The 22,123-nt window shown below is 37.7% G+C and overlaps 1 protein-coding gene across 2 annotated transcripts in view; it reads left to right on the top strand.

Annotated features, from left to right (window-relative positions):
* Positions 1 to 22,123, top strand: part of LOC110144669 (multidrug resistance-associated protein 1-like) — a 91,682-nt gene that overhangs the window by 45,037 nt on the left and 24,522 nt on the right. The window contains exons 9-15 of one of the 2 annotated variants that reach the window (XM_070455088.1): positions 2,905 to 3,081; positions 6,778 to 6,945; positions 7,980 to 8,142; positions 12,518 to 12,593; positions 18,907 to 18,939; positions 20,071 to 20,131; positions 20,633 to 20,852. In XM_070455088.1, coding sequence (XP_070311189.1) covers positions 2,905 to 3,081; positions 6,778 to 6,945; positions 7,980 to 8,142; positions 12,518 to 12,593; positions 18,907 to 18,939; positions 20,071 to 20,131; positions 20,633 to 20,852 — 898 coding nt within the window. The remainder of the gene's footprint in view (positions 1 to 2,904; positions 3,082 to 6,777; positions 6,946 to 7,979; positions 8,143 to 12,517; positions 12,594 to 18,906; positions 18,940 to 20,070; positions 20,132 to 20,632; positions 20,853 to 22,123) is intronic. The other variant, XM_070455087.1, reaches the window with a different exon arrangement.

Consider the following 22,123-nt stretch of genomic DNA (forward strand, 5'->3'; position numbering starts at 1 on the left):
CCACTTTGTTCTTTAGGAAGCTTATTGGTCTGGATCAGTGGCTAGATTTTAATTATTTCACATTCTGAATTATTTCACATTCCATACTCTCAGTTATTTCCTAAAACATGTCTAAGCCTAAATTTGTAAGTATTACCCTGATTATCTCTAATTTAATAGTAATGGGCTTCCCTGGTGGCTTTGATGGTAAAAAAAAAGTCTGCCAGCAATGTGGGAGACCCAGGTTCAATCCGTGGGTTGGGAAGATCTCCTGGAGAAGGGAAAGGCAACCCACTCCAGAATTCTTCCCTGGAGAATTCCAAGGGCAGAGGAGCCTGGAGGGTTACAGTCCACCCATGGGGTCACAAAAAGACAGACACCACTGAGTGACTGATGCTTTCACTTTCAATCATAATAATGGCATGGCCAACCTAACATTTAGTATTTATAAGGTGCTTTTGTTTACATCTTTCTGTTTCTCAAGGTTTCACATTCTCAACTGTTTGATGCATATCATTACAGTGTTCAAATTCTAAGATCCCCTATTCTCAGTATCAAAGGTTTTTATCAGACATCATTCATGCAGCATATTGAATATTCAGTGTTCTTTGGTGGAACATCAGAGATTTAGAGTCCATTTTTGAATTAACCAAACTGCTATTGGAATTTTATTATTAAGAATGAAATGAAACAAATACACATTTTCATTTGCATGTGAGATGTAAGAGATAATTACAATGATAATACAAGGAAAGTTTTACATCTCTGTGAAAATTTATCAGCTCTTTTTTAACTCCTGTTACACCAATACATCAAGTCCATATTTCTCAATGTAGTATTTAGTTCCTATTTTATATTATATACCATATTCCCTTGTTCTGCATCTTCTTTCCTATGTTCTTTACCCTCTGTTCTCCTTATCTTGCCTGATGTATATCAAGTATTCAGAATCTCCATCACCTGAGGACTGATTTATTATGCTATTCTAATCAAAGGTTATTCACTAAGCAAGGTAGTTCAAGAGCAATTACTTTTGTGTTCAAGATCAAGTCAGATCGAATTATATTGTTTTGGCTCAAAATCCATTCTGTGTCTTACTTGCTCAACAAAGAAGAATTAAAAGTTAATCTTTGATCTTCAAAACAGTTGGTAGAAATCAAAAGACTGGTAGTTACATACAGATCTATGTCAGAAAGTACTTTAAATGTGCAGTATTGTTAGAGTGAGCTATAATCAGAACACTCAAGCCGGTGTTTGGATAGAATCCATGGGGTAGATTCAAAGGTGAGTCTCTAGTTCAAATACGGGGAGTCCTTTAGAAGACAAAGGTTGGTTAAAAGAATATTTCATGCATCAGAGTCACATTCAGGAATAAGGTCAAGACATCAGATTATCAAAAAATGAATTTAAGAGCAGTGAGTACCTGGAAGACACAGGAATATGGTGTCCAGAGCCCCCTTCTAGGGGGCTTGCCACCAGCTTTGGGAGTACATCAGACACATTAGCACCTTCATGATGGCCTGCTGGGTTCCAACCTTAAAGGCCGAGGCCAGTTCAGCCTAACAACAGAATCCCTCTACTGAGTGATAACACATCCACGGCTCTCTGGAAGACTGACCAAATCTTTCTTGGCTCTGGGTCACCATGCGACTTACCCCTCTATCCCTTCCTGCTTCTCCATTTCCTTTCCATAAGAATTCCACAGGAACTCATCCCTCCAAAACAACTTGCATCCCAACTTCAGTGTTATGGGCCGAATTGTCTTCTCCCCATATTCATATGTCAAAGTTCTAACCCCCAATACCTGAGAATATGACTGTATTTGGAGATAGGGCCTTCCCGGGGGCCACAAGTTAAAATAAGGTTAATAGGGTGGGCCCTTTGGCTGATATCTTAGGAGAAGAAATTAAGACACATACTCAAAGGGAAGGCCATGTGAAGACTGGGGAGAAGACAGCCATCTTCAAGCTAAGGAGATCTGTCTGAGGAGAAACCAGCCATGCCGTCCTGTTCATCATACCGGTTGTCTTGCTTTTCACGCTTTGCACGGTGTTCGCTGAACCCAGGGTAGGCCAGGTGCAAGCTAAGAGGCTGGAAGAAGACGCGAAGAGCAGCAGGAACTGCAAACACGTTTATTCTCTCCTGGCTGGCACAGCAGCCGTAGCAGTAGACATTACGCTATTTTCTCTACTCTCATGGCTGACCCAACAGAGACAGCCGTGACGCACAGTAACGCCGCCATTTTCTAAGTGGAGCTCACACTGGTCCCAGCTTGTGACCAATCAAGTACTTCCTGATGCGCATGTGCAGTGCTATAAATGATCTCAGCTGTTACATAATCATTGTTTATAAACCCAGTGAGAGAGTCTGAACACTCCATCTTGGCTAATTTACTCTCTCCTCACATGTGCCAACGCCTTGATCTCAGAATTATGAGGGAAAAAAAATTCTATTGTTTAAGCCGCTGAGGTCATGGTACCTTGTGAGGGTAGGAGGAGCTGACTAGTAAACTCAGTGTCTGCCAGAAATCTCACCAGGGACCTTTGATAGAAAGGAAATGGGTTGCCTTTTCTTTCTCCAGGGGATCTTCCCGATCCAGGGATCAAACCCGGGTCTCCTGCATCATAGGCAGATGCATTTACTGTCTGAGCCACAAGGGAAGTCTTGGTAGAAGCTACTTGAAAGTAAATAAAAAACAGAGTAATCCATTTGAAGGAGCCTCTAATAAACATACATAAGGTTAAAATAGGATATAAGATTAAAATATATATGGAATATATTTACATTTAAGAAATGATCTAATTTTTTTTAAAAATTCAATTTAAAGGAAGCAAAACCATGGACAAATATGTTCCCTTTATCTGGCACATGCAAGTTCTCCTTTTCTCCGGTTAAGAGTATTTCTTTTATTTATTTCTTTTTTAGGGCTCCGTGGCTTATGTTTCCCAGCAGGCCTGGATTCAGAATTGCATTTTGCAAGAAAACATTCTCTTTGGCTCTGTCATGCAGAAGCAGCTTTATGAGAGAGTTTTGGAAGCCTGTGCCCTCCTTCCTGATTTGGAGCAGTTACCCAACGGAGATCAAACTGAGATTGGAGAAAAAGTAAGGAAAATATATTTTATCTTATGCAGGAATAACATTCCAGTCAGCCGCACTAATAAAACATCTATGGCCCTTTTACTGAGGTCTTGAAGAGCTACACAACTGTAATTTTTAAAAGTTAGTGTAGAAGTCCTATGAAAGAAATGGCAGTATTAAGGATGAATAATTATTTTTTATTGACTACTTGGAAAGCAGATTAAAAATCAGCAGGAAATTCTGTTGTTAGTGCCTATACAGGGGAATGAAAACCCATCACGTGGATCATGAACACTTTGCCTTAGTTTCTGGCATAATGCTGTTCACTGTCGCAGTTTTGTTCCTTCGTGGATCTCTTGTGCACGAAGCCAAGCCTAGGGGAGTAGCAGAAGAGCCCCAGTCTCCGATGGTGGCACCAAGAGATTCCAACAAAGCTCTGTTCCAGGTTCACACATTCTTCCTTAGGAGGAGCTTGTTTCCCAGACACCATATTCTTTGTTCCATTTATTTTCATCCAGTTAATGAATAGTTATCATGCTGCCCAGTGTTTTGTGGTTAAAAACAAAACAAAATAAGATATCACAAGTCAAATAATGAACCCCAAGAGATTATCCCCAACCCTTGACTAAAATCTCCATTAATTAAACATGAATGCAAAAGCAGCCTGTGCCTGCGATTCAGATGTACTATGAAGATAAGTAAATAATCCTTAGTGTTTTGAATTTCTGAGAAGAGTTAGCATAACATTGTTAAGTGTTTTTACCTTGGCCTCCTATTATTTAATTGTCTTGTTATATAAATTGAAAACTATAAATGAAATTGTAGAAAGTGCCAGGATTTAAAATCTAGGGTGTACACTTTGCTGTACATCTGAAACTAACACAACATTGTAAATCTTCTATATTTCAATAAAATATAAAATCTGGGACAAGGTAGATCTTACCTTTTAACTAGACTTACATTGTTTTTATTCATAACCTGTTACTTTGCAGATGTATGTTTTCGAAGTGTTAAGTAGATTTAATTTTTTGCAACCTCTGTGTTTTTTCTGGCATCTTCATTATCCCTCTAGGCAATAGCAGTGTAGCTAAAATGATAAAGAAATGCAACCTCTTCAAACTTGTTAATACATGTTGAACCTTGTGCTGATAAAGCCAACCTCTAATAATATGAAATAGCTAACGCATGCATGCATGCTCAGTCGCTTCAGCCGTGTCCGACTCTTTGCAACCCTATTGTAGCCCACCAGGCTCCTCTGTCCATGGGATTCTCCAGGCAACAGTACTAGAGGATGTTGCCATGCCCTTCTCCAGGGGATCTTCCCAATCCAGGGATGTAACCAGCGTCACTTATGTCTCCTACATTGGCAGGCAGGTTCTTTACCACTAGTGCCACCCGGGAAGACCAAAATAGCTAATCGTATGTAACTAAAAAATTAAAGTGGAAAATTCAAAATGTGAAGTATAGATTTAATATAGTCCTTAAGTGTTATTACCACTTATAAATTCTTCTTTTTATATTTTATAATTAAATTTCTCCCAATCTGATGATGTACCTTAAAAATGTAATTGAATATTTAAGAAGAAAATCTGTTTCCAGCTGTTTATGGTCCATGGGGTCGCAAAGAGTCAGACACAACTTAGCAACTAAAACAACGAGATGAAAAAGATAATGAATGTAGGATTTTCTTCACTTTATTATCTTTTTCTTTGACATAATTCAATTGAACACAAATATTTATTAATCTGTTATTTGCCCTTTTTCTACAATGGAGTACATAAGGGTGAGCAAGAGAGCTATCACTTTGTCTTCAAAGGATTGGAATCAACTGGATCTCTGCCAATGATGTTATCAATTGCCTTTACCAGTATTTATTTGGACACTATGTGCTGGGAGTGCAAGGATAAACTAGGTAGGAGTGGATAGGAGAATGAGATGCTGACATGAGTATTGCTATTTCTAGCAATGGATGAGTAAACAGAAAACTATAAGACAAGAAGGGAGGGAAGGAATCGCTTTACCTGAAACTCTGGGTAGAAGATTGATTTCCAAGAATACTTGCAGTGTGTAGCTTTTCAGTTGCAAAGTGGGGGGTGTGGGTGCCCAAGCGGAGTAAACACTCTGTGCAGGCAGGAAAAGGCAGGCTAGTCTGATTGTAGTTCAGTCAGTTGAGAGCAGCATTGGGTGAGTGTTTGAAAGATGAGTTAATGTCAAAATCTTAAGTGTCTTGGATTTCTACTAAGGAATTTGCTGTTGCTCATGAATGATGAGAAGAGAAAGATGTGGCTATCCAAGATTTTAAGCAAAATGACATAATTGCAGGATACATGATGACAAGTCAGAGGACAGATTAGCGAGAGAAGTGATTGAGTGACAATAGCTAATGTGTATTGCGTCTCTACTCAGTATAGGATTCATCCTAGATATTTTAAGCTCAGTAAATGCTCATGACAAACCCATGAGTTGGAGACTTTTACAATCACACATACTGACAGATATATGTATCGTATCACTTTGTTGTATTTATGTATCATACTACTTTGTAGGTATTTTTTTGCTCTTGGCTCCTTTGCTAGAATATGACCTCCCCATGACAGAGTCTCCATTTCATTTATCATTAAATCCCAAGTGCTAGCATAGTTCTCCACCTGGAGAGGGAATAGCAACCTACTTCAGTATTCATGCTGGGGAATTCCATGGAGGGAAGCAGGCTACAGTCCGTGGGGTCGCAAAGAGTCAGACATGACTGAGAGACTAACACTTTCTTATCTTTAACAGCTCTCAGAACATAGGAGATATTTGTTGATTAGAGGGAAGATGAGAAAGGCAAAGAAGCAATGGCATTTTACAATTAGAGGGCACTGGCTCGGTTCTGTGCTGCATGGAGAGCTTTTAAACCAGATCTGTAAACACTAAATATAAAATAAATCAAGTAAATTGGGCCTGGCCACGTAATTCTCCATACATGGCTGTGCATGTCGATTCTAATTCTCACATCGAGTGATGTATATTCCTTATTCTTGCTTCTTAGAGTTGTACTTTTGCCAACAAGACTTGTACTAATCTTTCTACAGAAAATAGGACATGTTGATTACTGCTTTGCTAATTTAGCTATTATTCTCCATTTCCTATATGTCAATTTAAAAATGATCACCAGTGTCAGTATATGAATGACAGCCAAAAGTCTCCTTTAATATTCCACAGGCACGACCTTTCAGAGGTAAGGGATTGGACATTCTTTTCTCCATAACTGTTAGTATCTACTTTTTAAAAGCAAGTAGTGAAGAGAAAGCAGATATATCTGTTAATTTGCACAAATTAATGGCACTAGGAAATAGAGGCTTTTGAAATTTCAGGATAAAGAAAGGTTGAAATGTTAATCCTGAGCTATTACCTATCCCTGCTACAGAAGAGAATTTGGACATAACTATGTGTTCTTTGGGGGCTTCTCAGGTGTCTCCATGGTAAAGAACCTACTTGCCAATGGAGGAGACCTGGGTGAGATCCCTGGGTCAGAAAGATCCCTTGTAGAAGGGCATGGCTACCCACTCCAGTATTCTTGCCTGGAGAATCCCATGGACAGAGGAGCCTGGCAGGCCACAGTCCTTAGTGTCGCAGAGTCAGACATGCCTGGAGTGACTGAGCACACACTCATGCATGCATGTGTTCTTTGAGATTCACACATTTTTCCCTATTTTTTTTTTCCTGCTTCATTTTCAGGGTGTGAATATAAGTGGCGGACAGAAGCATCGAGTGTGTCTGGCCAGAGCTGTCTACAGTGGGGCTGACATCTACCTTCTAGATGATCCCTTGTCTGCAGTTGATGTTCATGTTGCAAAGCAACTTTTTGAAAAAGTGATTGGGTCCTCTGGCATGTTAAGGAACAAGGTAGCCGTAGCATCACATATGCTTTTGTGAGGGAAGGGGAGAATAATCTATATAGCATTGGGCCCCAAATTCTAATACTTTATTTGTTGATGCAGAGTAGTCAAATTTCACATAAAGAATGGGATGGTATGTTGCTCTTTCACAGACTTTAATGAATATTTTAAAATTTTTGCAAGTTTACTCAACTTATGTGATTATTACATAAGACCACAACTTATGTGATTATTACCTCACTGACTCCTACTGTATTCAAAGGTGATTTACACCTCAAAATGAGTGTTTGAAGTTTAGCTGACCATTTTTTGGAAGAATGGAATTTGGTTGTATAGCACTTTTCTGGAAAATAGTGTTTATTATTTTTTACTTAAAACTAGATATTTTGAACATAACCTTAATAATAATCCAATTGTTTTGTGAAGGAACAAAGAAAAAAAGAATTAATATTTACCAAGTGCATATCATATTTTGACACTAGTGAAACATGACTAATTTGACACTAAACTAGTTCATTTAGTTCTTATAGCAAGTCTCTGAGATAAGCATCATCAATACTCCTGTTTTATATACAATGAAACATGGAGCTCATCATGACTTGATATAGCTTGCTCAATTTAAGAACCACGGAAGTGCTTTCTCTTTTTTGGCTGTGCTGGGTCTTCATTGTTGTGCAGGCTTTCTCTAGTTGTGGAGAGCAGGGTCCACCCTCTAATTGCGGTGGACGGGCCTCTCATTACGGTGGTTTCTCTTATTGCAGAGCACAGGCTCTGTGGGCAGAGGTTTCAGTAATTGCAGCTCGTGAGCTAATACTTACGATTCTCAACTCGAGAGCACAGGCTCAATAGCTGTGGTACCCACAGGCTTAGTTGCTCCACAGCATGTGGGGTCTTCCCACATCAGGGATGAAACCCATGTCTCCTGCATTGGCTGGTGGATTCTTTACCACTGAGCCACCAGAGACGCCCTGAAGCCCTCTTTAAAATAGTTATTTTGACCATCTGTTTTTGTAACCCAAGGAATAAAATACTCTTTTTCAGACTCGAGTTTTAGTGACACACAACCTCACACTTCTGCCACAGATGGATCTCATTGTTGTAATGGAAAGTGGCAGAGTAGCACAAATGGGAACTTACCAGGAACTTCTGTCTGAAACCAAAAATCTCACGAATTTGCTTCAGGCCTTCAGTGAACAAGAAAAAGGTGAGGACCCAATTAAAAATACGCCTAAGATACAGTGTGCTAACCCATTCTGAAAGCCCATTAATTGTCTGATTTCTTACTGTGCATTTTTTTTCATTCATGATTGCTAAGTCAGGAGCTGAACATCTTCCTTTCTCTCGAAAAGAAACAAATACTTTGGGATACATCAGCTAAAAATCAACCTCACATATGAGTTTTAAGCAAAATGTTATGCTCCAGGATCAGTTTGTTCATCTATGAAATGAGAGGTTAAATAATTTATAACCCCCCTACTGCAAGTTTAGAATATAATGAATCTAAACATTCTACTTTCTTTTAAATTAAATTCATATCAAATTAACAATAAATCTTTAAAATGTATTATTGCATGTTGTGGGAGAGAGACAAATGAAAAGAAAATCTGAAGAATGACAAAGAGGAATAATTGTTGTCTAGCTTTTACAAAACAACAACTGAGTTTATTTACTACTAATTTTTATTTCTATAGTCCTAGTATTTTAAATTAAGACCCAAAGATGTTTGTATAAATGAAGCTGTTTGATCTTTATGTAATTAGGACACAAGGGTGTTTGAAATCTAGCATTAGTTTAATGTTCTAGAGATCGATCATTTTCTCACTCAGAAAACTGAATGTACCATCATCTCTTTTCCCAGCTATAGATGGTTTCTCATATAGACCACCATCGTGAACCTCATGCACACTGAGAAATGACTATAAAATCAGTGAACTATTAAAAAATTCCAGGCTAAAAAGAAATATAGAGTTATGTCTTAGTATTTTCTGCATGAACTGGTATCTATTAATTCACTTTACCTTTTACGTGGATGTAAAGGTCAGAAAGATATGAAACCAGTTCATAGCAGGATCAGTGCCCTTTAGTATCTGCATGCCATGAAATAAAAAACAAAGCCATTTTGCTGATGTTTTTTCTAAGCTAATACACATTAGGTATGCACTACTATTTTTTTATTCCTTGTTTATACTCCTTTCTCAGATTGAAATTTTCTACATGTAGATGCATTCAAAAATATCTGATGCATCGTCAGATGGCTGTGGTCATTCTTAGTAAGAGAAGCACCTTATCTTTTCTTAAGGGCTAGCAATTTTGGAAATGAGGCCTTGCCTACCTGGTCAGGCTAAGTAATAACTTATGTTTAGTGTGCAGGAAAGGCAGGTCTATGAGTATCTCTGAGGGCTAGATTGAGGATGCAATCTGTCATTGTCTCTGTCCCTAGCACTTAGGTAGCCTCATGCTAGGCACTCCATAACTGTTAAACAGATGAATCTGCCTCCATTGTTTCTACCAAAAGTATGTCTCTTCAGAGTTAATAGAATGATTTGTAATGCTATGAGCCAGTATTGCTATTTATTTTAAAGAGCACATGAAATATAAGTTATATTACCTTGGGAAATATAGCTTTAAAAGCAGGCAATATGTAAGTTTTAAGTTCAATATTTAATTTACCATAAAATATGGAACACACTTTTAAAAGCTGTTTAAGTCTCCAGTTTTGGAATAAACATCATTCCTTCTCAGCACTGATAAAACTTCTTAAGTACACCAGTCCTCTGCGGTAACAAGTGGAAAATATTCTTGAAGCTGGGCTGACATTAATAGATATTACAATCTCACCATCAGAAACATGCCATCATTAGAAAAATGTAAATGGAACTTTTTTCTAATTACTTCAATATTGTGTCTTTTCTGTTACAATTCAGAAAGGTGGTGAGTAGAGATCATTTGTGTACTGGAAATAGAATATGTTTTCTAAAGTGAATATTTCTGGGATTTTGATTTTTTGCACCCTGAGTAAAAAATATATGAAAGCTTTTAAAAGGCAGGCAAAATATTACTCATGATAATGCTAGATAGATAGATATAAAAGGTCAGCCATATATATTGTCATTTTATTACTGATCACACAGAACAGGGCAAAAATAGATTAACAGATATAAAATTGATAATATCCCACCAAACAATTTCAAATCTAGTTATAGTTAGCTCCACATTCCTGCAGCTATTTCCCTTGGACTTAGGCCAGCTGTATCCCTGTTCTGCCTTTCCTCACTGCTGATGACCCAGACACTTGTTCTTTTCCTATCGTTCACCCTCTCACTACCAGAGCTGATGACAGATAAGTAGACTTTATGGGCTTCTCTCATAGCTCAGCTGGTAAAAGAATCTGCCTGCAGTGCAGGTTCAATTCTGAGTCAGGAAGATCCACTGGAGAAGGGCTAGGCTATCCACTCTAATATTCTTGGACTTCCCTTGTGGCTCAACTGGTAAAGAATCCGCCTGCAATGCGGGAGACTTGAGTTCGACCCCTGGGTTGGGAAGATCCCCCGGAGAAGGGAAAGGCTACCCACTCCAGTATTCTGGCCTGGAGAATTCCATAGACTGTATAGTCCATGGGATCGCAAAGAGTTGGACACGACTGAGCAACTTGCACTTTCTTTCAAATAGAGTTTATATTATAATTTGGTTTGGATATATCAGATCTCTAAAAGTCCATCCAGCTCTGAAAAATCTACAAGTCTCATCTCATGGGAATATTATAAAACAGAATCAATCAGGAGTGAGAGAAGACTTTGTGAAAAAAGATATGAAAAATAAAAGCAAAAGATGTGAAATACAAAGGTAAATTTACATATTTATATTTAGAAGTTTAGGCTCTTATCCATACTAATAATACTTATGATAGCTAGGATGTCTTGGATATTAATTTTGTCAGTATATTCACAAATGTTTTGCTCAAATCTCTCCCAAAAGCTCCTGAGACTGCATGGTCCTGATTTTACAAAGAGAATTTGTATCTTGCACAACTTAAGACAGATGATAAATTGCAGAATTTAAATCCATCGCTGCCTCTGTTTCATGCCAGAGGCCAATCAAGCTCTTAAACATTATATCAAATTTGTAGGAATAAGCCCATTGACCTAGAGTGAAAGACAGGAAGGAGTGTGGGGCTCAATTCACTCTCGATCTCGCCATCTCTCAGTCTTTCTGTCTCTCTCTCCCCCTGTTTGTCTCTTTGACAACTTTGGGCTTTAGGCAAGTCACTTGTCCTGAATTTTACTTTTCCCTGAGAAGTATGGGTAAGCTTACCTATTCTATTCTCTTTATCTTATCAGGTCATTCTGATGCTCAAATTGTACACTGTATGTGAACATATTCTGTAAATTGTAAATATGTAAATTTAAATGTTTATCATTATCAGCTATTAAGATGAAAATGTGCCTTAGGCAGGAGAGGCTACAACATCCCCAGATTTTCATTCTGTGAGACATGGAATCCTATGTTTCACAGAGACACTTGATGCAAATCAGATGCTTCCTTTAAGGGCCAGATGTTTGCTTCTAGAAATAAAAAGCATAGAACGCCTGTATAGACCTCAGAAATCTCCAATTCCTTCCTTTTAAAAATACAAAGTCTGAAATTCAAGTATTATACTGTGGAAAAGAAGACAAAAATCTGCCTAACTCCGAGATGTTTCCCGTGGAATTCACTAACAGCAAATTGAACCTCAGAGCTTCACCAGTGGCTCAGCTGATAAAAAACCTGCCTGGAGTTTAGGAGATGCAAGAGACAAGGGATAGATACCTGGGTTAGGATGATCCTCTAGAGAAGGAAGGGGCAACCCCCTCCAGTATTCTTGCCTGGAAAATCCCATGGACAGAGGAGCCTGGCAGGCTGCAGTCCTTGGAGTGTCAAAGAGTTGGACACGATTGAGTGCACGTGCATATACACACAACTTGAACCTTATTCTTGTAGCTCTAGATGTGTGACTGATTTGTGTAACCTGCTTTACTTCTCTGTACTTTTTATCAGTAAAATAAGGATAATTGTAGGATCTTCCTCACAGGGTTACTTTTGAAACATTAGAGTTAAAATATGTAAAACATTTAGAACATTGCTGACACATAGGAAGCTATTGTTAATATTACTGGCATTAGTAAGAACAAGACAGAGATTTGGGGAATTTACATTGTATTTTCTTAACAATTTTCACCATAATAGCATTTTACAATAATAAAACTTGATGATATTCCATTTTTCTTTTAAAGAAGGAAAATCATTCCAATTTGGCAAATATTAAACCCACCTGTGGAAGATCCAAAACAAGTTAGCACTCTCTCTATTGTCTAAGCGAGAATTTTCTGTAGGCTTTTTCATTATAGAATCTTGGTTTTATCAAGACATTGCGGGACATTTCAGATGAAGGGGAAATACTGGGGAAAATGGAAGGGCTTCCAGTATACCTGTGAATCTAAAACACAAAGAATACTCTAAGTTGTATAATCTTTCATGATATTTCTATTTTGTGCATTGATTGCCTTTATGGATATAAAAGCACTCACCGTCTTCTTCCCCAGCTCATGCTTTAAAGCAAGTCAGTGTAATCAACTCCAGAACTGTTCTGAAAGACCAAATCCTGGTGCAAAATGATAGGTGAGTATTAGGATAGTACTACACTCTTGGGGATTATAGACTAATTAATTACATTTTTAGCATTTAAAATGTATCCTACAAAAAGGATATGTTATGATGGATATAAAATGTACTTAGTGGTTTCCAAATTTTAAACTATAAGTTATATGGTTGTGTCTAAGTTTTTAAGTGAGATATATGTGACTTAGTTTGGGAAACACAGTAAGTCTTAGTAATTTCTAGTCAAATTCTACTAGAAGAAATCTACTCTGATTTGTGCATGTAAGTGCTAAAAATATCCCCCAAATGAATCTATTTAGAAAAACAAGAGGAAGGAAGGAGAGAGGAAAGAATAAGAGAAAGTGAAAGAGAAATAAAAATAATAAAACTCTGACTGATTTAATTGTTATTATACTTATTTTTCCTTTTTGTAAGTAACTAAAATGAACAGTGATTGAAGCAAATTAACCTAATCAGCTATTTGCCCTAATTCTACCCCCAACAGTTACAAAGAGGAGACTGAAAGAAAGAAAGAATAGCAATGAGTCACTTTAAAAATAAGCAGCTAGAATTACTGAAAGCTGCCTGACATCAAAGTTGCTAATGTTGAGAGCTGGAATGAACTACAGAGAAATGAATACTTTAGGATCTAAAGCTCAGAACTTTGTGGTTTCAACCTTGAATTGTTCTAAAGGATTGATAGTCCTATGAATGTGTGTAGGATACAGATGGTGCAGATTGGAGCTTTGTGTGTATACCAGGTTTAGATGAGTAGGTAAACTAAATTATTCCTCTTTGATCCTGAAGACCTTGGACTGCCTCTTTTTTTTGGCTAGTTATTGTCATCCAGTCTCATGACTTTAGTTACCTTTACGCCAAGTTTATGTCTCCAACCCAACCTGTCCTCTGAACCCCAGAGGTGGACCCTCCTCTTGGACATCTAATCCTAGCTCATGGCAACACTGTTCTTCCAGTTATTTAGATAAAAATATCTTGCAATCACCCTTGACCTCTTTCTTTTTCCACATCCAATCCATCATCAAATCCGCATTGACTCTTATCTTCAAAGTAGATCCAATAACCCAGAATTCAAACACTACTCATCAATTTCACAGCTACCCTTTTTCCAAATCACTGTCATTTCTCACTTGAATTATTGTAATTGTCTTCTTATGAGTCTTCCTGTCAACAGCTTGTCCATGTACTGTCTGTTCACAACCTACATCAAGTGGCTTGTTTTACAGATATGAGTCAGATCATACCAGTCTTCTGCCCCAAATCTCCAAAGGTTCACATCTCAGAGTGAAATCCCAAGTCTTTACAAGGGCCTGTTAAGGGCTTCCCAGGTGGTGCTAGTGGTAAATAACCCACCTGCCAATGCAGGTAGATGTAAGAGATGTGGGTTCCATCCTGGGTCAGGAAGATCCCCTGGAGGAGGGCATGGCAACCCACTCCAGTACTCTTGCCTGGAGAATCCCACAGACAGAGGAGCTTGGCAAGCTACAATCCACGGGGTCACAAAGAGTCAGACACAACTGAAGCAATTTAGCACGCACATATGCTTAAAGCCTTGGAGGACCTGAACCTGTTTATCTATCTGATCTCAGAACCTCCTAAAGCTCATTTCACTATTCTATTCCAGCAGCCCTGACTCTGCTATTCCTGGGCAATCAGACATGCTCCTTCCCTGGGATTCCACTGGTTAGGGCATATTTCTCCCAGATATCCATATGGCTTATGCTCTCCCACCTTCTGCAAGTCTTTCCTCAAGTGTCACCTCATCAATGAAGACTTGTTCAACCACCCTATTTTATATCACAGTATTTCCTATCCCTTCTCTGTTTTTATCCCCATAATTTTTTAAAATTACCTGCATAGTAGAAAATGTATTTGCTTGTATTTTGTCTTTCTCTTACCTCTAGGTTGTAAGCTTTATAAGAGCAGGAATTTTTGTCTTTTTGTTCTCTGTTACTGCCATCTAAATAACACATTTCAACTAAACACTCAATAGCTTGTAACCTGGTGTTCAATAAGCATTTTGAATGGATGAATAAATAACTAGAGACTGAAAGAACACTCAGGGAACTTTAAACTATCATTTTATTTTTTCTTACCATTATAACAGTGTTTCATTTATATGAGTGCAATTTTTAAGGGTCTGCAAGAAAAGCAAATCCACTGAAGCGGAAACTCTGAAGCAGACTTTGAAATTTCTGTGCTGTGGTACTTCTCTGCACATCTCTGGATCATAGTTTTCATTTGCGTATAGTCCCACTGTACACTCAATAAGTAGCTTGCTTTAAAGCTTAAAAGTGAAAAAGTAATCATTATTGTTGTAAACATAATTGTACCCTTTCCTTTATAGTAAATCATTTTCCTTATTTATAAGTCATCTTTAGTTATATTTAAATTGAACCTCTCAAAGTTTTGGTGGACCACTTTTGCATAATTTTTGCAAATTTTTTCCTTGAAAAAAGCACCCCAGTCCTTATAGAGGTTTGTTTACAGATCTGGTTTCTAAACATTTATCGAGTTATGGAGGCTCAAACAGAAACCAGCTTGCTGAAAGTTACTTCTCCAGTAAAGATCACATCAAAAAAGATTACCTCATTGTACTATGGCACATTCATGTCAACACAGCCTGGCCTCAAACTTACTTTTTAATGACTGTGATAAAAGTGTTATTGGAGGTCTCTGAATTCTCCATACCATTTTATGTTGTATATGAGAGATCAGAGACTTATTTTCATTTCTCCAAAATATGTGCATTTCTTTACATACTTCCATGTATTTCCTACTTTACAACTTTCTATACAATCCTTAGTCTAGCTTTTGTTTTTTTTTAATCTGCTTTACTTTTCAGTAAGATAACATTATACGGAGAAAACTTTCCTGACTTTCAATCTAACTTGTATTTCTTAAACTTACTCAATTACTTCCAATTTGTGCAGAATTAAGATAGACTAGAGATTGGAAGATAGAAGGAAGTAATAGCGACAACAAAGACTCTCTAGAGTGGGATGTACTGAAATAGAACAATGAATCTTCCTTGTGGAAGGATTCTCAGGAAAACTGACTACCCATCAAGAGAAAAGGTGGAAAGGAATGTGGACCAAATAATGTTTGAGAGTCTCTAAATTTAAGAATTAGAATTGCTTTATGACATTAGTTTTGTTTTCAAATAGGGACTAAAATAATAGGAACTGTTTCAAAATTTTATTCTTCATTTTGTGGTTTAATTTTGTGTGGTATATATTAATTATTTTATTTCCTTAAAATCCTTATTACTATCTTCCCTGAGTAAAATGAACTGGAAATGCTATTTTAGTATCTAGACTGCCCCCTTCTGGCTTTCATGTCAGACTCTATTAATCACTTTAATCCTCCCATACATACTCTGTACTTTACAACTGTAGGCTCAGTTCAGGGATAATGGTTTCAGTATGTTAATTTTATATATTTTATACAAAAATATGCAGACAGGTATTGTGCCAACTTTCCCAAGGGTTTCTGAAGGACAGAACAAGACTCATCTGTAACACTTCTCTACCAGCACAAAATAATTTGCTCTTTTAAAATTCAAATAAAACCTGTTATTCACAACAAAATGCCCTGGATCAAATGCAATATTTTTGTGGAAAAAGGATAATTAACATTGTACTTTGTGAAAACTGAAACTTTTTGTGTAATGTTCATTAAATTATTGGTGTTTGTTAGTTATGTCTAATTAGGATGCTTTAATTCCCTTTTAACAGTTGAGTTTCATCACATTTTATATCCCACTACATTAAGAATTAATTTTTTGGCTTGACACCAATGCTAAATTTGCTTATCCAAACAGAAGCCATGCCAAGGGCTTGAAGGATGATGACAGTAATTAACCCAAATCATATACCAGGAGCTACTCCAATGAAAGTGTCTGTTAAATAGTGTATCTTTTTTTTTTTTGATGGTGAAACTGATCCGGCAAAGGGCATGTACCACGACCTCCCATAGAATGTTTCTTGACAGAAATGCCAAAGATGGGCAGGGAAAAGCTACTAAACATCAAATAGCCATTTCTTATTCTGATAAACAGAATGGGAAGCATGGAGAAATGGGGGCATGCATGTACCTCAGGTCAGAATTTCTAGAGGTCAGTTTGATATTTCATATATCAAATGACTTAGAATTTAGTGGGTCTCATGCTCTTATGTCCCTACAAGGGACCATGAGAGATGTATAAACAGAATGAGCATTATAGCAATAGTAAAGTAGGAAAAATCTGCAACAGGCATAAGTTTTTATTTTGTTCAACAAGTCTTAACTTAGTAAAAAGATAAAATCTTATGTTGCCATATGACAGAATAAAATGTTATTATAGAATGATATTTGAGGTTGGTTATATTTGTTGTTCAGTCATTCAGTCATGTCTGACTTTTTGTGACCCCATGGACTACAGCACACCAGGCCTCCCTGTCCATCACCAACTGCTGGAGTCCACCCAAACCTATGTCCATTGAGTCAGCGATGCCATCCAACCATCTCATCCTCTGTCGTCCCCTTCTCCTCCTGCCCTCAATCTTTCCCAGCATCAGGGTCTTTTCAAATAAGTCAGCATTTCGCATCAGGTGGCCAAAGTACTGCAGTTTCAGCTTCAGCATCAGTCCTTCCAATGAACACCCAGGACTGATCTCCTTTAGGATGGACTGGTTGGATCTCCTTGCAGTCCAAGGGACTCTCAAGAGTCTTCTCCAACACCACAGTTCAAAAGCATCAATTATTTGGCACTCAGCCTTCTTTATGGTCCAACTTTCACATTCGTACATGACTCCTGGAAAAACCATAGCTTTGACTGTACAGACCTTTGTTGGCAAAGTAATGTCTCTTCTTTTTATATTAAGTTGCGAAGACCACATGTACATTTTTTAAAAAAGTAAGACTGGTTAAGGAGCAACATTTGAATTATGACACCACACGTTTTGGAGAAGGAAATAGCAACCCACTCCAGTGTTCTTTCCTGCAGAACCTCATGGACAGAGGAGCCTGGCAGGCTACAGTCCATGGAGTCACAAAGAGTCAGACAAGAAGAGAGACTCTCTCTCTCTCTCTCTCTCTCTCTCTCTCTCACACACACACACACACACACACACACCACATATAAAGACTCCAGCAGTACTCACAAGCACCTTAGTACCAGATACCTCTGGGATATAGCATTATGAGTATTTTTCTTCCACTTCTACTCCTCTGTGTTTTTCTTCTCTCTCCTCCTTTGTCCTTGTTCTTCCTTGTGCTATTCAGTATTTTCCAAATATTTCAGTAATACAATTCCAGAAAAATTGACAGCTCCTTGGTGATGCTTGGAAATGTGTCAAGATTGAGACAGAGGAAGTGGCCAGAGTAAGCTTTAGAAGAGGTAAGAAATAACTGGTTCAGTGCAGGGTGGTTGAGATAAACAAGTAGAGATGAAGCATATGGCAAGTAAGCTTTTTACTGTATGTATCTGGAGCTCAGAAAAGAGGTTTGGACTTGAGAATTCCATTTGAAAGTCACCCACAGAGAAGAAGTTTGTTGAAACTGGGGTTGGAGGAGATTGCTCAGAAGAGGGGCATACAAAAGGAATAATGACCAGAGCTGAGTGTCATGGAATATAAATATTAAAAGAAGACAGAGAAACTAATGGAAACCTAGACAAGTGGAAGAAAACACAAAGGTATGATGGTAAGGAAGTCAAAGGAAACATATCTTAAACAAGGGGGTGATCAATGAGGTTAATTTCTATGAAGAGTTTAGGTGAGATAGTTTTCAAAGTATCCCAAAGTATCCCAAAGTAAGTATTATACTTACTTTATCAATCCCCACTGATGGAAACCCTTTCAGCCAGGTGTTAGAAAGTTCAAGGAGAAAAACAAGATGGTTTGGCAGAAAAATATTTGGCTACAGAAGGAAGGCAGGAAGTAAGAGGGTAACTGAACACAGGAATGAGGGTGGAATCATTTTTGTGGTGATAGTATTAATTAAAAGATGAGAAAAAATGTGTAGTTCTTTGTGGGCTGATGGGAAAGAGATGCTTGAAAGGAAGTAGATGAAGATTAAAAAAGAGAGAACAATTGAAGGTCTTAAAATTTGCCATGCGATAAAATGATCCCTTGCATCATTCCTTTAAAGATGGATTTCCAGAGGGGGAATCTTACAATCTGCATTTTTATCAAGCACTATCAAGTGACTCATCAACAGGAAAGTATGGAAACAATTATAGTTAATGGATGTCTTTTGAGGTAATGGGCAGAATGTGATTCAGATCATAAGGTTATCCTTGGATCTGAGGAGAGAACTATCTTTGTTTTTGTAGGAGAGAGTCAGAAGAGGCAGAGTGGAGATGCAGGTAAATGTAGAAATGTGGCGACTGACGTCCCTGTCTGCTTTGACTTTCTCCATCAGATAGGATGTGAAGGCCCCTTCTGAGAGATGCAAGAATTTATAGGCACTGTGAAAACCCACATGGAAGGAAGATACTAATTTATGGTGGAGCCAGTTTGCAAGGCTTTTTGATCTTTTGAAGTAGCAGTCCATGGATAGGGAGCAAGTGTGATCAGGACTGGCTTGTGAGTTCTAACGTTGAAGCTTAATAGAAAGAAAAGGAAAACGATTAAAGTTTAGAATATTACCACCATTTGGGCGACATGTAATCATGGAGTACAGGCTGAATAATGAAAAGATTCAAGACAGGATGTAGAGGTGCTTAGTCCTGAGAGTTTTCCTAAACGTGGGACAGAAGATGCTAAAACAAGGAAGACGCCAGGTAGACCAGGATCATCAATCATCCTAGGGAGCATGGATGATAGAAACTTGCATTTTTAAACTGAGAGTCTCAATAGAATAAGAACCAAATATAGTGAGACTAACTGAATGTACAATTTAGAAACAGAAGAGGCTACATTATGGCCAGAGGCTGAAATAATTAGAGTTGGGTTTGCAAAGGTGGATTAGTTCCAGGTAATAAGATTCATGGTTTATGGTCATGAAAGTTGATGGCCAATGTAGCATGCAGCTGACAGACTCTAAAAGTATGAAGGTCATGAAGTTGAGAAGAGATTGAGTTTAATACAGTTGTCCTTGTCAGCTATGCCATCCCCTAGAATGGTGGCAGAATAAGGTGGCATGAATTAGCTTGATGCTAGTCTTCTGGTAGGACAGGAGGCAAGGACCTGAGGAGGCACAGATTATGGTACAGCCAGATGGAATTAGTTTAAACCATCTAGGAGTCTGGCTCAAGTTTGAAGGATAATTTTATAGAAGAAACAGTGAAAAAATCAGGCAATATGCCTTGGCTCTAAAATATGTGGGGTATGGAAGAATAAACAATTTCCCTTCCAGAAGATTAAAGAAACAAAGTTAGGTTGCCGTTAATGAAGCAGATGAATGTGCAGAAAAAGGGATTAAGAATGTATAACTTTTAAAAACTGGTTGGTCTAAAAATCTAAAGGAAAAAAAGAACATTGTCTTGCTTTATCAGGCCCTTATTGGATGAAAGAAAACAGTTCTCAGTGAGAAAAGAAAAAATTCCTGTTGGTGGGGTAAGTACCAGAATAACTAGTGTTATTTGTTACCAACCACTCCCATGTAAGTATTATTAACAAATACCATCTATTTTTTTAATTAAATTTGAAGGGAGTTGCTATATAATATTTTGGACAAATTAAAGTAAATGAGGTATTGGACATTAGAGTGATGTTTAGTTATTTAGCTATGTATATTTAGCTGTGTATATTCTTATTTACTAAAGATATTTAGCTATGTATATTTTGTTATGTATATTCTTGTTAGTGATAGTAATTAACATTATTTGATGACTTATTTTTAATCCTTCAGGACTGTGCAGGTACTTTGCCTGTACTTAGAAGGTGGCTACTATTATTGTTTCAATTTATAAGTGAGTAATCTGAGGATTAGAGGAGTTAATAATTTGAATCAAAGTCATAAAGCTTAGAATATAGCACAGTAGGTTTAAATCTAACTTTTAGTATGACTTTTAATTACAGTAATTTATCATTTTTTAAAAACAATTTTGCTTTTAGGTGAAGTTTCCGGTCATCCTAAAGTATCTTCAAGCCTTCGGCTGGCTCTGGGTGTGGCTGAATGTGGCCACTTGCCTGGGGCAGAATTTGCTGAGGACTGGACAGAATCTCTGGCTTAGTACCTGGGCAAAAGAAGCAAAGCACATGAATGATTTCACAGAATGGAAGCAAATAAGAAGCAATAAATTAAGCATCTATGGATTACTGGGATTAATGCAAGGTTAAAAAAAAAGTCTAGCTTTTTTTTTTTTTCAGTTGCTTTTCTTTTCTTTTTCTAACCTAACTGATCTGGATGCAAGCATAAGGCATTTTTTTTAAAAATCTATGCCATAATATTCAGATGCTCTGGGATAATTCAAATACATATATTTTTAATTCATCATATTTGAGAGAGTAAACAGAAACTTGTATGTGTCAACTACATGACCCATACTGAAAAATTTGTCTCATTTAATCTTGCCAGTTAAGCATTTAGAAAGGTATCATTATCCCCATTTTACAGCTGAGAAAATGGAGGTTTATCTGTTAAGTCATTCAGGACTCAAAGTCTTGACTCTAGGGCCAGTCACCATATGTGGGAGGCTTGTGACTGATGTGAAGATCAGTCAGTAAGTCTGTTAAAAACTGCATTGTAAGTGAAGTTCACTACTGCTTGGCAAGCAGTATTTGTATAAAATAGTACAAGATGACACTGGGAGGATTTAGAGCAGGGGAAAGCTATATTTGGTTGAGAAATTAAGGTAATACCCAAGGCATAGTTGGCATTTGAGGCAACGCTGAAAAGATGGATTGAGGTTTGTCAGAGATCACAGAGAAGGGGAGGTGAGAGATGCAGAGAAAGATGTTCAGAAAGACGGGTAGGAAAGGTGAGGGGGATGTAGGCACAGCTGAGGATGCCAGTCTGAGTCATCTTCAGGTAACTGATGGGGCAGTAGAAGAACAGAAAGGTAGTTTGGAAATGTGTTAAAGATGATGGTTGAAAAGGCAAGTGTAAAACTTTGAGAATTGGGGGGAAAACATGACAGAATGTGGAATTATTTTCAGAATATGAATAAATTTGGTGTGATGAAAAAAACAGATGGGTTTTTATTGGAGGGACTAAAGTCAGAGACCAGGGAGAAGTTGGGATCAGTAGAGATAAAAATAATCAAGTATTTTCAGGCATCTAGATGAGAGAGAATCTAGTACAAAAAGGTCTCTTATCTGATCCATCTCCTTGTCACCAAAAGCATCTAGTCCAGTGCTAACCAATGGGTAGGGAATGGAATAAGACTAAATAAATTATGAATGGAGGAAGGGTCAGAGAACTGCAGTGGGGTTGGAGAAAAGGGGTGGATAGGAAAGACATTGCGGTGAAAAGATATATAAAATTTGTTGTGGGTGAGAAGAGAGCATCGCTTGAGATTTTGAAGTTCGAGTAATTGGGAAAACAATGAAGACAAAAATAAAGAAACCAGTGGGGAAGAGTGTCAAGTGATAGAACAGAGAAAT

The sequence above is a fragment of the Odocoileus virginianus genome, chromosome 25 (assembly GCF_023699985.2).
Source record: "Odocoileus virginianus isolate 20LAN1187 ecotype Illinois chromosome 25, Ovbor_1.2, whole genome shotgun sequence".
In the NCBI taxonomy this organism is placed as follows: Eukaryota; Metazoa; Chordata; class Mammalia; order Artiodactyla; family Cervidae; genus Odocoileus; species Odocoileus virginianus.